General features: G+C 33.6%; 2 protein-coding genes across 2 annotated transcripts in view; both read left to right on the top strand.

Annotated features, from left to right (window-relative positions):
• Positions 1–4,700: 4,700 nt before the first annotated feature.
• On the top strand, positions 4,701–10,602 carry LOC123679007 (aromatic-L-amino-acid decarboxylase-like). Its single transcript, XM_045616315.1, has 4 exons — positions 4,701–4,860; positions 6,141–6,375; positions 9,292–9,411; positions 9,473–10,602. Exons 1-4 carry the CDS (start codon positions 4,781–4,783, stop codon positions 10,433–10,435), a joined length of 1,398 nt encoding a protein of 465 aa, XP_045472271.1. The 5' UTR covers positions 4,701–4,780; the 3' UTR covers positions 10,436–10,602.
• Positions 10,603–10,611: 9 nt separating this feature from the next.
• The window catches only part of LOC123679004 (peroxisomal N(1)-acetyl-spermine/spermidine oxidase), an 8,127-nt gene continuing 2,437 nt past the window's right edge, over positions 10,612–16,301 (top strand). The window contains exons 1-4 of the mRNA XM_045616310.1: positions 10,612–10,771; positions 11,001–11,228; positions 11,921–12,225; positions 14,159–14,605. Coding sequence (XP_045472266.1) covers positions 10,710–10,771; positions 11,001–11,228; positions 11,921–12,225; positions 14,159–14,605 — 1,042 coding nt within the window. The 5' untranslated portion in view covers positions 10,612–10,709. The remainder of the gene's footprint in view (positions 10,772–11,000; positions 11,229–11,920; positions 12,226–14,158; positions 14,606–16,301) is intronic.

Genomic DNA, 16,301 nt, shown 5'->3' with positions numbered 1-16,301 from the left:
ATCAAAGTTTTTAGACACACTTCGTATATTATTATGAAATAAAGCAAAATTTGTACAGTCAGCCTCTTTCCTAAGAAGATGTACACAGCTCTCCTGGGTTTCTGCGATATTTGTCAACATTTTAGTTGGTTCCATGTCGCGTACATATGCGTCCACATAAACTCCCAAAAATTTAGTGGTTTGTGATATTTCTACTGCGGTATTGCTGAACATTATTGTTTTCGGGAAAATTTCTTTAGATCTATTAGTCCTGAACATGACGCATTCAGTTTTATCAACATTTATATGGAGCCCGTTCTGATTACACAAAATATTTATTAGATCAAAGGCTGTTTTCGTCTGTTCGATGTAAGTTTTGAGGTCTTTATTTTTAATGAGTGCATTTGCATCGTCAACAAATAAAAGTATATTGATAATTGATTCTATTAAAGTAGATGATATAGATGAAAGCAGATCATTGATATAAAGAAGAAAAAGAAGGGGTCACAAAACAGTCCCTAGTACACCTACATTAACCACTTCTTCTTTGGACATGTGAACCTTGTCGCCTGTGCCAACAGAAACTCTTTGCGTTCTATTAATTAGGTAACTACGCAGCAGATCAAGTTGGTTGTCACGAACACCATAAAATTACAATTTATTCAGAAGTCTCTGGTAATCTACACAATCAAAAGCCTTAGAGGGATCTATAAAAAGTCCGATGGGCATCTCACCTTGTTCAATTGCCTCAAACATACCCGATGTTAATTCATAGAGAGCCGTGGTGGTGCCATTACCGCGCAAGTAACCATGTTGATTTTTCGAAAATATACCGAATTCATGAAAGAAGTTCAATAACCGGTTCACTAAGATTTTTTCGAAAATTTTTGAAAATGCATCGTCAACAAGCTGATAGGAAGATAGTTGTAGATATCATTTGAATCTCCTTTTTTATAAAGAGGTTTGATTACAGCAGATTTAAGGGCCGATGGAAATAAACCCTCCGTAAAAGCTCGATTGATAATATGTGATGGAGGTGTGGCAATTATATCAATCGAGTTTTTGATAACAGTTATAGGTATATCATCATAGCCACAAGCTGTTTTACTCTTCATTTTATTGGCCACACTAATTACCTCACTTTCATTTACGGGAAAATAATAAAAGGATTTATTATTGCGTTATTTACCATATGTACCATCTGATATATTGTTCGAATTATGTGAATATTCCGAATACCCGCTGGCGAAAAAGAGATTAAAGTTATTCGCAAGGACCTCTGGGTTGCCAACATGTTGCAGGACATCTCTTTTGGTCACATCTTGACCAGTTAGCCTACGTAGTATACTCCAAGATGTTTTACACTTATTTTTACTCTCCCAAATCAGTTTTCTGAAAAATAGTCCTGGTTCATTTTCTGCTTTTTATAATGAATATCATAATAAACAAATAAAATAACAAATAAACTCAAAAACTATTAACCAAGGTTAGTATTTAGCACCAAAATGGAAGTATTATTGCAATAACTGAAAATATATGATTGAAAAACAAAACAGTATGTCATTTTGTCCGCATTTCCCCTAAAAGATTCCAATATACAGGGTGGCCACTTTTTCAATGGGATTGTATTGGTAACTTTTAAACCATAAGAGTTAGAAGGTCGGTCAAATGGAGAAAAAGTTGCATGCATAGAAGCATTATCAAGCAGTTCAAACAAATCGAGATTATCAGGGCCGGTTTTCGAGATATCATAAGAAAAGTAAATTATGTCATTTTGATTTTTCTTTTTTTCCCACTTCATTTCAAATATCATCAAAAAATGTCACCGGAATTTTTTATTTGACAGTAAATTATCCTCAATTTGACGTAATCAGATTTTGTATCCAACGTTTCGTACTCTCTGGACCACCCTCAACCTCATTTTTTTCAATACGGACCTGCATATTTTATGACATTTTTCGAAATAACTTTTAACGCTGAATTCAACGATATATCATACAATGTCATTCAAAGTAGATTTTCAGGTGATTTTGACCCTTATCCAATTTTCTTCGGGTCGGATCTGTATTACCTTCATTTAGTTTAATTAACAACATGCAATATGCAATAAATTTCGATAAGAAAATCAACTTACCCATCTTGAACTAAATGGAACATATTAGAATCAAAGCAAGAAACCAGTATACTGGTTTCTTGGTTCTTCTTTTATAATAATCATTCAAATATTTCAATTCATAATAATTAAACGAAAGTATCATTTAATGAAAGGAAAATCAAATGATTATTCGAAAGTAAATGAAAATGAATGAAGTAAGTGTTCGAAATGTCCACCATTTTGTAAAATGCACTTTACGGTTCTGGAACCCATACTTCTTATACATTTGCTTGTTTGGTCTCCTTGAATACCTTCCAAAACATTCTCAATTTTCTCGCGAGGTATCACTATTGTTGTATTTGTCATTTGTTCCGTTGAAACAATTTACAGAATCGAAATTTATTTTGAGAGCATTACGATATAATTTTTGCAAGGCTTGGTATTCAAATTTAAAATCATTGTATTCGCGTCTCTTGACTATTTTATTAAGAGCAGTTTTTGAAAAATTCCATTGACTGGCCTCAGTTCTCGATTTTATTTCTGGGTTCAATTGAATTAGGGTCAGAACATTGATATCGTTAATATACTTGTTTTTTCTTACATACACACCTTTAATTTTGGATGAGGGTCAAAATCTCCTGAAAATCAACTTTGAATGACATTGTATGATATATCGTTGAATTCAGCGTTAAAAGTTATTTCGAAAAATGTCATAAAATATGCAGGTCCGTATTGAAAAAAATAAGGTTGAAGGTGGCCCAGAGAGTACGAAACGTTGGATACGAAATCTGATTACGTCAAATTGAGAATAATTTACTGTCGAATAAAAAATTCCTGTAACATTTTTTTATAATATTTGAAATAAAGTGGGAAAAAAAGAAAACTCAAAATGACATAATTTACTTTTCTTATGATATCTCGTTAACCGGCCCTGATAATCTCGATTTGTTTGAACTGCTTGATAATGCTTCTATACATGCAACTTTTCCTCCATTTGACCGACCTCCTAACTCTTATGGTTTAAAAGTTACCAATACAATCCCATTGAAAAAGTGGCCACCCTGTATACTAGTGGAATAAATTAAAGGATCAAAATAAAATTCGAAATTTTCATGAATCACGCTGTATTTTTCAAATTAACAGGCAGTGTTATAATATATGTTGTTCAGTTAGCGTTTGTCATGATGTGACGTTAATTGAATCCCATATATTATACATACAGTCTTTTTCTCAATAAGGACATTGACGAAATTGCGTTGGTATCAGAAACTAGATATGAAATTAAAAATAAAATGACGTTATTACCCATTTTGGAAAATGTAATCCGTGAGTGATTTGTTCCATAGCAAAAATGAGTTTAGTTTTTGGCGAAAATTTCTATCAATTTATTCCAATTCATATTTCATATTTCGAACTTCGAAATATAGCCCTTCCATTTCCACACATTGAGTTTGTTTGATCCAAGAATCTCTGATTTTGCTGTATTCGCAGGAAGATTGGATCAGTTCTTCCTGGCAAACAATATCAAGAAGAAGAACGGACTGTTCTCTTGCATACTTTGAATGAAGAATGTTATGTGCTACTAAAGAATTAATGTATACCAAAAGCACCCAAAGAGAAAAGTTTTGCAGAATTGAATTAGCTATATAACTTTCATATTTTTCTGTAGTTAAATCAGTTTTTGCCGAATATCTAAAGTTACATAATGCCAGAAAAGAAAGTGCCTAATGAAAAGGTTTCCAACTGGGCTGCTAGGGTTAAAAGTTTGGCGTTTAACTGCAAGTTCAGTCCGGCAATGTTAGATGCAGTCATGAGAGACATTTTCGTGATTGAAATGGGAGAAAATGAAATAATGGATAAGTTATCCAAAGAATATGCCAGTAAAGATAGTTTATCAACAAGCTACTTTTCTAAAAAGCCTGGATCACCTGCATTTTCCACTAGGCTTTAGCTAACCAATCATGTTACACTCTGTATGTGGCCTATTCGCAGACCTGTACGCAGATTGAAACATGTTGTCATTGAAATATTCTGCTTGAATTATTCTTTTGTTCTGATGATACTAACGAAAAGAAAAAAGCTTGTTCAGGATGTTTTTTATTTCATTGCAAAATTTCTGGATGGATCAAATAGGTATAGAGTTTTTTTCCATATTCTTTCATCAACTTTCATTGTATTCGTTGATACGATCAACATGAAATTTTGAGTAAGTCTTGAAATTGCAAAATTTCATTTCGATATACTTCGTAGTTGAAATTATCCGAAAAATAAAATTTCGAATAGTTATAGTTACGGATTCTTCAGCCGAAATATTCCGATCAAAAAACATAACCGCGGTCTTCAAGATCCGAACCCACTTTGTAAATTCAGTTTCTAAATCTTTCCGTTATTGTCTCTACAGATGAACGTTGCCAGGCGGGCGGAAAAAATTGAATTTGACCACGAATTCATCCTGAGTGAGTAAAATCTTGCTCTCAATCTTGGCTCAAAATTGAAAAATCAAATACGTGACAAAATTATAGAGCGAACTGTGCGAGGAACAACCGCTTAAAAAGTAAATAATGAAATAAAGTAAAGTGTTCATATGGTGTGGGTCCTCATATACCTGTAGAGGGAACTTTCTCGATATTTGAGAGAAAGTGATTCTCGTGAGATGATCAGAGGTGAGATTCAGTTTTGGTCTGTCGATTGGTGAAGTGATTCAAGATGGACTGTGATGAGTTTAGAAAATTCGGCAAGTTCGCTGTTGATTATCTCGCCAACTATTTGGATACCATCAGAGAAAAGTGAGTTCATTTTCTTAAATACAACAATTTTCGAAGAAAAAACGAAACTAACCGGTTGATGAATTAGTGGAAATCAAATATTGGGTCGGCAACTTTTGAGCGCTCGTTCAATAATGCGCGCCAATTGTAGCCTTAGATATCACATCTTCACCTCTAGTGTGTGCTTCACGTCAGTGCATTTCTCATTTTTTTTTCGATATTCTGCTCGAATTTTCTATGGCTCTCATGCCACTTTCAACACGAAATTTTGCATGAAGCTTGAAATTGCCATTCCATATTACCACAAAAAAATGTGATTCGGTTCGATCCTGTTGTCACTGGAATATGGTTATTCTTTATCACAACCTCATGGAAACCCTCAGCAAGGAAATATTTGGTATTTGTTTTCCAATATTTTCTCGAATTTTTTATGGTTCTGGTTACGCGATCCACATGATACGTTGCACGAAGTTTGAAATTGAACTATAAATATTTTCCTAAAATATATCATATTTTTCCTGAAAATAATATCATATGAGAATTTATACGCAACTCTTTGAATAGATGAAAATGTGTAAATTTATGAATCTGATATACATATTTCAATATATTTTCCCATCACGAAGCAAATATAGGTAGATCGTATTTGAAATTATTATTCTTTACTTCACACGATATTTTATTTTTTTATTCGAATATTTTTTGTTTCTAATGCAAAACTTTTATGAATTCTTCGCGATTTAAAAAAAAATGCGTAAATGTGATGTTTCAGTTCGAATCAGATCGCTTATTTTTTGGTCTTTCGAGAAGTGCTTGATATTCGTCAATGCCTTACTTTCTGAAAGTGTTCAAAAATCGCAAGCACTTCAGGAATAAAAGCACTGAATGCTTGGTACTAAGAAGCCCTTCTGGTAGAGCTATGATTCTGTTTACAATTTCACCAAAATTGCATATAATAGAAATTAGAGGTTTATTCGAAAGTGATCAATTCTGTAATTTTCTTTCGAATTCAATTAATTTTTTTAAAGTATCGTTATTTTGAAGTTTCCCAATTCTACTGGAAAAAAACTTAAATTCTTGCAAAACTCAAACAGTTACCTGACGATTAAATTGAAATTTCAAGAATAAGTTTTTTTGAAACGAGTGGAATACCGTATTCGAAACCCTGAATATTAGAGATCAATGGTATTAGATAAATACATAAAAATTGCCTTTACATACAATATAATAAACAATAAACTAATATATCTTTTAGATCAGACGAAATTTTATGTATAATTAGTGAATATTTTCATTTAAAGGCAAGTCTTATCAGGTGTCAAACCTGGTTATTTAGAAGAGAGATTGCCAAAACGAAGTCCACAGAACGGTGAGCATTGGAAAGATATTTTCGAAGATATGGATAAGCATATAGTACCTGGCCTAACACACTGGCATTCGCCTTCATTCCATGCTTACATGCCTACAGCCAACTCTTTTCCTGGAATTATAGGAGAACTTATGCTATCTGGAATAGGAGGTTGCACAACAACTTGGGTGAGCATAATTATACAATGTGTCCATAAAGTATGAAACAAATTCATTTTTAGCTAAACAGACCATTTTAAAAAATAATGTAACAAACTACAGGGTGTTACATTCGAATCAATTGCCGCTAGACAATAAGTATTTTTGATAATATTGTTAATTAAACAAATGAAGAATGTTACGCGTTACTTTCTGAGCACACACAAAACTATTGTATTTTTGTCCACCCTGTACCAATTGGAATCAACTTGTGATACATTTTTGGAATCAGCTCAGCTAGAGTAATCGGAAAATTGAGACAAAATGGGGGTGTTCCATTTAAAAAAAAATAACGGTGACGTCATTACTCGAAAGTAAGTCACCCTGTATATTAGATTATTATTTTAAAATACGGTAAATTAAAATAAAAAATCGACGTGTTTCAGGATTATTTCTTAAAATGGTGTGTTCCATACTTCACGGACACAGTGTAGAATCACATTCAAACTTTACAATTATTATATACAAAGGAAAATGCATCATAAGGAAATACAATCTGTAAATTCCTAAAAGTCTGTTGCTCGATTTTATTTACACCTCCAATTTCAAAGATTCAGATACACACCGGCAAAATTACGGGAATAGACAAAATATTAACGAAATTTGTAGTTTATTTTCTCTTGGATTCTTCGGCTGATTTCAGCAATTATTGTTTTGGATGTAGTTGTAGCTTGATTTTTCGGAAAAATTTTTTTTTCGTGAATATTTTATCATTTTGTTAAAAACAACATTCTGAGCTTTTAAAACAATAGTGAGTACGTAGATATAACAGGAATATATTATATGGATTAAAATACTGTTAACTAAATAAGATATATTCCGGTAGAATAAACCGAATTTCTGTGAGAAATACCAAACATTCCTGCTGAATTTAATGTGACCTAAGGGGTTGTCCATTAATCACGTGAGGCTTGAAAGGGAGGGGAGGTGTTTGATAAAAATCACGAAAATAACACAAGGGGGAGGGGGGGTGTAGTAAGATATCTCGTGTATTTATTTTTTCGTCAAACGCGCGATTTTTAAACAAATATTAAGCGGCACTGCGCGGCGTGTAGTGACCTTGACTCGCCGTTGCCAGGCAAAGAACGGAGGCCTCACGCGCACGCGCCGCTCGGCATGCAGTCGCCAGTTATTCTGTTGTTTTGGCGCCGAATACATGCGTAAACCGTTACCTTGTACGTTTTTCATTAAAACAATGTTTAAAGTAGGTGATCTGTATAAAGACGTTTCCGCCGAGTATAAGAAAGGAAAAAAACCTAGTATTGCTCAGAAAGAATTTAATGAGTTGTGGGCTAATGCAAAACAAAAATATTCTACAAAAGAAGAATTTGTGAAGTGGGCGAATGATCTTCTAGCAGATTACCGCCGAAAGCACCAAGCAAAGAAGTCTTCCGATATTCTCATTTTTATTATGGTCCTTAATTTCAGAATAAAATAAGATTATAGTTTATACCTGTATTTAAATTAAGATAATATTCAGAAAATTTTAAGATTCGTTTTAGGTACTAAAAATACACGTGATGTTGAGAAGGGGGAGGGGGGGTGGTCTTAAACCTCACTTCGTATCACCAATGGGGGAGGGGGGGTTAAAAAATGCTAAAAAAAGATCACGTGATTAATGGACAACCCCTAAGATGTCTAAAAACCAGGTGTATGGACTGATTAGCTTTTGTTTTGCCAATTTTGGGAATATTAGTTAAGCTTCGTTATGTCAACTGTAGGTAGATCAACAAATCAACAAATCAACAAGATTCTTGTTATTTAAATCAAATCAAATCAAATCAAATCAAATCAAATCAACAAGATTCTTGTTATTTATTATTTATTCCTGACAAATTGAAAGAACCTCTTCTCTGCTATACTTTTTCTGTTCATCCAACTCAAGTCACTTTAACCGGAATCAGCATGTTAAATTCCAAATACAGATTGTTCACAGAATGGTATTTTTTTGTTGTAAGAACAATAGTTACGTTCAAATAGCAGATTCATTCAACCGGAAATTCCCGGGATTCGTTTTTTCAAAGGACTCCGTACGTTAATTACATGATTTTTTTTCGTGTTCTTAATCACAAAGTTAATTCTTTGTTGTACATTATGAAATAATATTCATAATGAAAATTCTAAATCCATCCTTGGCACCGTAATACAGGGTGATCAATAAATATTCTCTCATAACAGAAATTTCATAGTTCACTAAATCTTGATTTTTTTAAATTTCTTCTGAGCGCTTCCTACTTGTAATCACAGAAAATCCACTCTAATCTCTCCACAGCACTCTTGACCACGAATTTGAGTTAACGCTCGTTATTTCTGTAACAAATCCGCCCGATTTAAATGTTGCTTGAATTTATAGAATATTACTTCACAACTTCGTTTATTATTTCGTAGTAACATCGTCTTCAAAACCAAACAAAATTCAAGCACCATATTGAAAAAAAATGAATGAAGTACTAATGTAATGACACAAGCTTTTGAGCACTCATCATTAACATACTAATTAATCTCTTGGAGACCTCATATATTCCTATATATGGTTGAGGTCTCCTAAGGTGCAATTGACAATGAATAAACGAGCACTCGAAAATTCCTGACTTCACGTCATTGCAGCTTTCCTCAATTTTTTATGACCTATGAGCACACAGAATTCAGAAGATTTGTTTCATAGATCAAAATTTTCAAAGAAATAACATGCATATGTTATTCATTTCTTGCGAAATTTCATGAATCTAGCTTCGCTATTTCAATAGCGACCTTAAGAAAATTTGAGCATAAATCTAACCTGATTCTTTCAAATAATTTCAGTTCTGAAATTCACAATTTGATTTTTTCTTATTACACTCATTTTCTTATTGATTGTGTCTATACATCTGTATTCTTATACTTCAGGATTCCAATCCAGCTTCTTATGAATTAGAGTTGAAGATGATGGATTGGTTAGTAAAAATGATGGGCTTACCGGAATATTTTTTGAATTCTTTCGATGGTCTAGGGGGAGGTTGTATCCAGGTATACATAAATCATAAATACACCGTTTTCGTTCTTAGTTATTATTTAAATATAATTACAGAATTCTGCCAGTGAATCAACTCTGCTAGCTTTACTCACTGCAAAGCATCGTCTTTCCAAGATTTCTGGACAGACAATATCCGATAAATTTCTCGTAGCTTACAGTTCGAAAGAAGCAAATTCATCCGTTGAAAAAGCTGGTCTGCTAGCTTCGGTTCCGATGAGACTTTTAGAACCCGACCACAATGGTAGTTTGAGAGGAGATACCCTTCTAAAAGCAATTGAAGAAGATAAGGCAAAAGGGTATGTTCCATGCTGTGTAATTGCCACTTTTGGAACTACTGGAACCTGTTCTTTTGACAACGTTGAGGAGTTAGCCGACGTTTGTAAGAAACAAAACCTATGGTTACATATTGATGCAGCTTATGCCGGTACATCGTTAATATGTCCAGAATTCAGACCTCTCATGGAAGGTATCGAAAAAGTAGATTCCTTCAACTTCAACCCTCATAAGTGGATGAAAGTAAACTCAGATTGCTCAGCTCTTTGGTTCAAGGACACCACGTACGTGCAACAAATGAATGCTGATGGGGATTTGAAAAACAAAAATCCTGATAAACTTCCAAACATCCACTTGTGGCAGATACCGAACAGCAGAAGGTTCAGAGCGTTGAAGCTTTGGTTTGTGCTACGTATCCATGGTGTTCAAGGACTGCAGGCCCATGTAAGGAAGCAGGTGGACTTAGCTAGATATTTCGCAGACCTCGTTAGTTCGGATGAAAGGTTCGAAGTGTGTACATCGAACTTGGGAGTACTAACGTTCAGAATGAAAGGAGATGATTGTTTAACAAAAGAATTAGTAGAAAGTATACAACGTAACAAGAAACTGTTTCTCACACCCTATAATCACAATAATAGGTTAGTCATACGATTTGTCGTATGTAGTAGCTTCACGGAAAAATCCGACATCCAGAATTCATGGAAGCATATTCAGGACCTAGGTAATCATATTGTGAAAAGATAATTTTTAACAACTCAAAAATAGTTTGAAGAAGTCGTCGAATATTTCTAGCATTTTGCGTGAACTATGTACAAATACTGTAATTTATAGCCCATACATTTGTTATTAATTGAAGTTTTGATATTCTATGAAAATTAATCATATACATCAATAAATTATCCTGGAATTTATCTTTTTTTTTCTGTGACCCAACCATTTGTCGTCATATAGAAATCATGAACTTGTCATTTTGATTGATCGCTATGTTATGTAAAAATTCGAGTTTATTCTTCATAAGATGATTTTATCCAAATTACTGCCAAATTCTAGTCGAGTGTTCTCATTATCCATCCAAAGAAGGTGAGCGTTCTAGTAGATAAAATGTAAATTTTAATTATTTACATTCCATTTACAACCATACCTATAATTTTTTAATCTGGAAAGCTTCTTCAATATTTTTTATTTTTGTAATTGTCTCAATGAGCCTTTAGTTTGTTAACTTGTGACACAATTTTCTTTTCGTTCTTTGATTAGTATTACATGATTGTTCGACTATTTCTTCAAGGGAATATTAACGATTTTCATTCAGATTTTTGAAGACAAGTAGCTACCGTTGCGATTGCCAACAAGAAGAAAAATGCAAACCTCCAAAGAAACCTTACATTGCAGTCTGTACCATATCAGATTCAATGGTTGACCCCTCGAAGCCAGAACCTTCTATAGTTATTATAGGAGCTGGAATAGCTGGACTCTCAGCAGCCCAAAGATTAGCTCACTGCGGTATTAGTAATTTTACTGTTCTTGAAGCAACAGATAGGTAAGTGGAGAGATGTTTCTGAATACTACTGAGGAAAGAATAAAATTCCATTAGTCCTCAAATTTTCACTGGTCTCTATTTAGAATTCATACTTATCAACATTATTCTGTTATTTCATCGTGAACAATAGTAGCCAATCTTGAGGTTGTATCAATTGTAGCAGACCATAGGTTTTCGTTTTGCTAGAATATTATATTTTTCCGTTGTTGTCACTCCCTCACTCAATAAAACCATAGCCTTTTCTGTCTTCTAATTGTTCAAAGTAAAAAATTAACAAGAAGTCTTGGTGGTATTTTTAAGCAGGTTTATTCCCATCATTTCTTCTCTAGAACTCGAACTAATACACAAATAATCCCTATACCTATATTTTAATGTGACCAGCTCATTAGCATATATCAGAGTATTGAGAGCATCAGGAGCATCCTGAACTCAATGAAACTGATAGAGTTCATGATTATGAAGATCTTATTTTTTAGCAGAACATGTCAAAATCATTTTTCAAACTCCTTTTAGGTAAAATCATGTAATGTCCTTATTAAAAATTAATTTTTGTCATGTATCCAGAGAAATTTTGAATATCTTAGAAATTCCTACTAAACAAAACGCCCCGATAATTTTCAAAAAATTCAATGTAATAGTTAATACTGCCGACATCTCTCTTATAATGACTCAATTCAATATCGATTTTTAAGACCCGGAGGAAGGATTCATTCATGCTGGCTCGGCGACGTAATAGCTGAAATGGGGGCGCAGTACATAGAGGGCGCTTGTGTAGGTAACCCCGTCTACAACCTGGCAGCTACAGAGGGTCTCATCAAACAACCCCTCCTAAGAAGTGACTACAAAAAAGCCGTCTATTGTACAAGTGAAGGCAGGGTTATTGAAGAGTCTACTGCCATCTTGGCCTATCACACTTTCATGAAGATCAAGGAAGAAGCGCACAGCTTGTTTTCGGTGTGCTCAGGAAAAGAACATGGATCTCTCATGAATTTCTTAGGTATCCTATAATATTTTTTCTCTTTATGTAATTTTCGTTATTCAAGTAGAGGCAAAATTTCGAGAAAAGTTGCGACTTGACTTTTGAGCCCTTATTCATTCATGTGCATATTGCGGCCTCACAGACCACTATTCTTAGCAATCGACGAAAAATGATTCGCGAAGGCATCAGCAAGTGCATCTGAATCGGAACATGGTGAACCGTTCAGACTTAACTTGATGTCAACTTCGATCTACCTGTTTTTTGATTCACAATTTTCCAAACCGTTTTATTTTTATTTATCATCTGACATATTGCTGGGATTTTTGTGGTAATGTAATTTTAAAGACTTAAACAGCAGATTATAGTTAGTTTTAGTTTTTTGATATACTGTCAAAGCATGTTGAGTTTTAGAATTTCTCAATAGCCAATGTAGGTCTTTGAGTTTTTGACTGGCCACCCTAATTTCAGCCATCTCAGATTTGACCTTTCTACAACATCTTGGTGTCTCATTGGACAAAAATTATTTATTGAAAACTGCACAATGTCAATGAACGAATTGAAAGATTCAGTTATATCAGATGCCATGTAAACACCATCAAAATTGACATGTGAAATCTCAATAAAAGATTCTGTAGGGCTTTAGTTGCTATGTTCCGAGTTGAGGTGTACCTACCTTTGTGCTCTTGTATGAGCTTTAACCTGGATTGAAAAAAATAATCAAGGCAGATTATCATGTGGTCGCTAAAGTGACCCTCGAACACAGTCGTCCGACAATGATTTGAATCAGAATTAGTTAGTATATAATCTACCTTCGTACTGGATGTAGGACCTAACACATTCGTAAAAATTCGAGTTCGCTGTGAAGAAAGCATCAGATCAGCCAGAAGTTACTATTTCTACAATTGCTCAAAAAATTATTACAGTAGTCTAGAACATGATACAACCAAAAATCACTCTCTTTCAATAAAACATTAATGGCCCTCCATTTTCGGAAAATTCGATTCCAAATAGTTGTATTTATTCATTTTACATTGAAATTTTTTGATATTACCATTTGGATTTTTCCGGCAGTCTCAAAATATTATTTTGGTCCTCGTTGGCCGAAAAATTATTCCAAAAAATCAGGTTAGAAGTCAGCGCGAGATCTATGCAAAACTTCAATAGGAAAACCGATCGTAATTTTGGTATTGCGTTTTCATATTCATGTATTTCATTCTGTTTTCATATTCATATATTTCGGATGAAATATAGTATCAACATGAAAAATTTCAAGAATTTCAGGTGAACGTTTTTTACGGAAACCTTTTGAAAATTGCTTTCTTTAAAATTTTTTTGTAAAAAGAATGAAATATAAATTGCTCAAAAACGTGACTTCATCATTTTGTTCACCTCTGAAGAAACAAATATTTGTTGGTTAGTTCTTGTTGAAAAGTGGCGGCAAATATTTAATTTAGAAAAAGGATCTTCAAATAACATCTATAATATAATAATAATATAATATAATAATATCAAATTATCTTCAAATAATAGTAGGTAGTCAGTACTCAAATGAAGCTAGAGAGGCCTGTGTGCCAGATTCAGATATATCTTTAAAATCGGATCTATGCGCATGGTACATATCAAAATGAGAGATGATTTATTAAAAAATTGCATATTCGTATGTTGCGATACGTCTATTAATATCAATTCTATTGTTTGTGTCGTGCGTTTCAGCTCAACACACTGGATGATTTTCTGTTATTTATTTCTCTCAGTATCTTCAAAATTTCAAATTGCTAGTACAATTTGCTGAAGTAAAAATCAGAATTGAACATTAAATAAAATAACAATGTATTTGTGGAAATTACCTACTTTATTCTATTTCATTTGATATTGGATTCCATCAAGTAAAGGCCGAATACATTGAATGAGTATTGAATATATTATGATTCTAATGTTATTTTCGTTGAAGGTTTGAGAATACAACAAGAGCTGCAAAATTTTGCGGAGGACCAAAGGTATGACGCTTCAAGGATTTTATTCGGGTTGACAAACCACTTGAAATATAGACTAGGTGATGACTTATGCCAAGTTAGCGCAGACAACTATGGAAGCTACATAGAAATACCTGGTGGACAAGTAAAAGTACCACTCGGTTTTGTTGGAGTTCTTGCGCCACTCATGAGAGAGTTACCCGAGTGCAGTGTTCTATACAACAAGCCAGTTTCTAATATCAAATGGGGTGCAGTACAAACAAGAGATAGGGGACCTAGAGCAGTCATACAGTGTTGTGATGGTTCGGAATACTGTGCCGATTATGTCATTGTAACTGTCTCCTTAGGCGTCCTCAAAGAACACGCGGAAAAAATGTTTTGCCCACCTCTACCATCGCCAAAAATGGAGGCCATAAGGTGCTTGGGTAGGTTTTTATTATTATACCATCAAGTATAATCAAAAACAGAAATCTTCTTAGTTCACATTATCAATATATTGAACCGCATCGTGAACCTCATCATTTGAGACCATTTCTGGCTCAAAATTCGATAATGACAGACGTTGTGATGAAATGATAAAGCGATGGGTATGGAGAACAAAAGCTCATATATATAATAAACATTTGATAGACATATGGGCAAACCATTAATAAATCTCACAAATCAATTGATTTGTAAGATTAGATCAATCACACACAAAATCTGAACCCAATGTGATAAGTAGGTATTTTCATGACTTAACTTTTCATTTCCCAATATTCTCCTTGAATTTTCTTCGGTTCTGATGATTCCGTCGATTTTGTGGTTAGAGTAATATTTTTCCTATATTCTTTATGGATCAAGATAGAATTTTGCAAGAGGCTTTGAATTGAAATAAAAAAACTAAAATTTTGAAAGTAACCCTTCGTCAGATTTTTCCAATTAATGAACGGCATTTGAGATTCAAATCTTCTACTTCTTAGTAATAAAAGTTAGATTCACGAAGGGTTTCAAAAAAATTAAATTGACCAATCAACTTTTCGATTATCGTTTGAAATCTATGGAAATGTCAAAAATGCACTGAAATTGAACACATAAATGATTAGATCGAGCAAATCATCACGATGAAAGTTTTATTAAACCCATCATTAGAGTTCAAACAAAATGATATATCAAAGACAAAATAAACAGTGTCAAAACTCGAGACCATATAATAGATACCGGGAGGATTTAGACAAGGCCGCAGCCAGGGGAGAGGGTCCGGAGAACAACTCCTCCCCCCTCCCTAATTTAATTCCAGAAATACAGGATTCTACTTTCACCAAATATACTATCAACTATTTCAAATTGAATCTTTTATTCTATCGTATATTCAGAGGTATTTCTTAATTCATATGATCATTTGGTGTACCGGGTTTTTCACCATAATTTGGCCCCCCCTTTGTTACTGAAAGAGGTACAAAAAATGTTTTCTACAAAAGTTTCACGAAATCGACTATTGTTTTTTGAAACGATTCCACAAAACGAAATATATACAGAGTGGGCAACATATTGATTGCAACTTCATTTTTTCAAATGGATCATCCTTTATATTTCTCTATATTTGACTAGCTCTTTTTTCCTTGATTTCGAATATATAACATATGATGTCTCTGTCTCTCTTATTCTGAGTACCTCAGAGTTTCAAATTTTAAGAACCGCTTGGCAAGCTAAAGTAATCAGTTTTCAAGTGGAAGGCTGCGATAATTCAAAATGCCCTTTTTTAGTTATCTCGTTGGCCACGATATATGGCATACTTTGCCATAGAATGAAACTATTTATCGAATATGCACTACACAGAAGCGGAAAAATTTGAAATATTTTCACTTTATGTGAAGGACAATGAAAATAAAAGCTAAAAAAGTAGAGAATATATGGAGTTGCATCCAATTCCACTTTATAGTGAAAAACGTATCATATCGTTGCCAGGTGGTTCTTAAAATTTGAAACTGTGTGGTACTCAGAATAAGAGAGATAGACCAAACATATGTTATATATTCGAACTCGGGGAAGAAGAGCTAGTCAAATTTTGAAAAATAAACAAGATGTTCTATTTGAAAAAATGAAGTTGCAATCACTATATTTCCCACTGTGTATATATTT

The sequence above is a fragment of the Harmonia axyridis genome, chromosome 4, assembly GCF_914767665.1.
Source record: "Harmonia axyridis chromosome 4, icHarAxyr1.1, whole genome shotgun sequence".
Taxonomy (NCBI): domain Eukaryota; kingdom Metazoa; phylum Arthropoda; class Insecta; order Coleoptera; family Coccinellidae; genus Harmonia; species Harmonia axyridis.
Note: the sequence above shows the minus strand (reverse complement) of the source record. Positions and strands in the feature narration are given on the sequence as shown.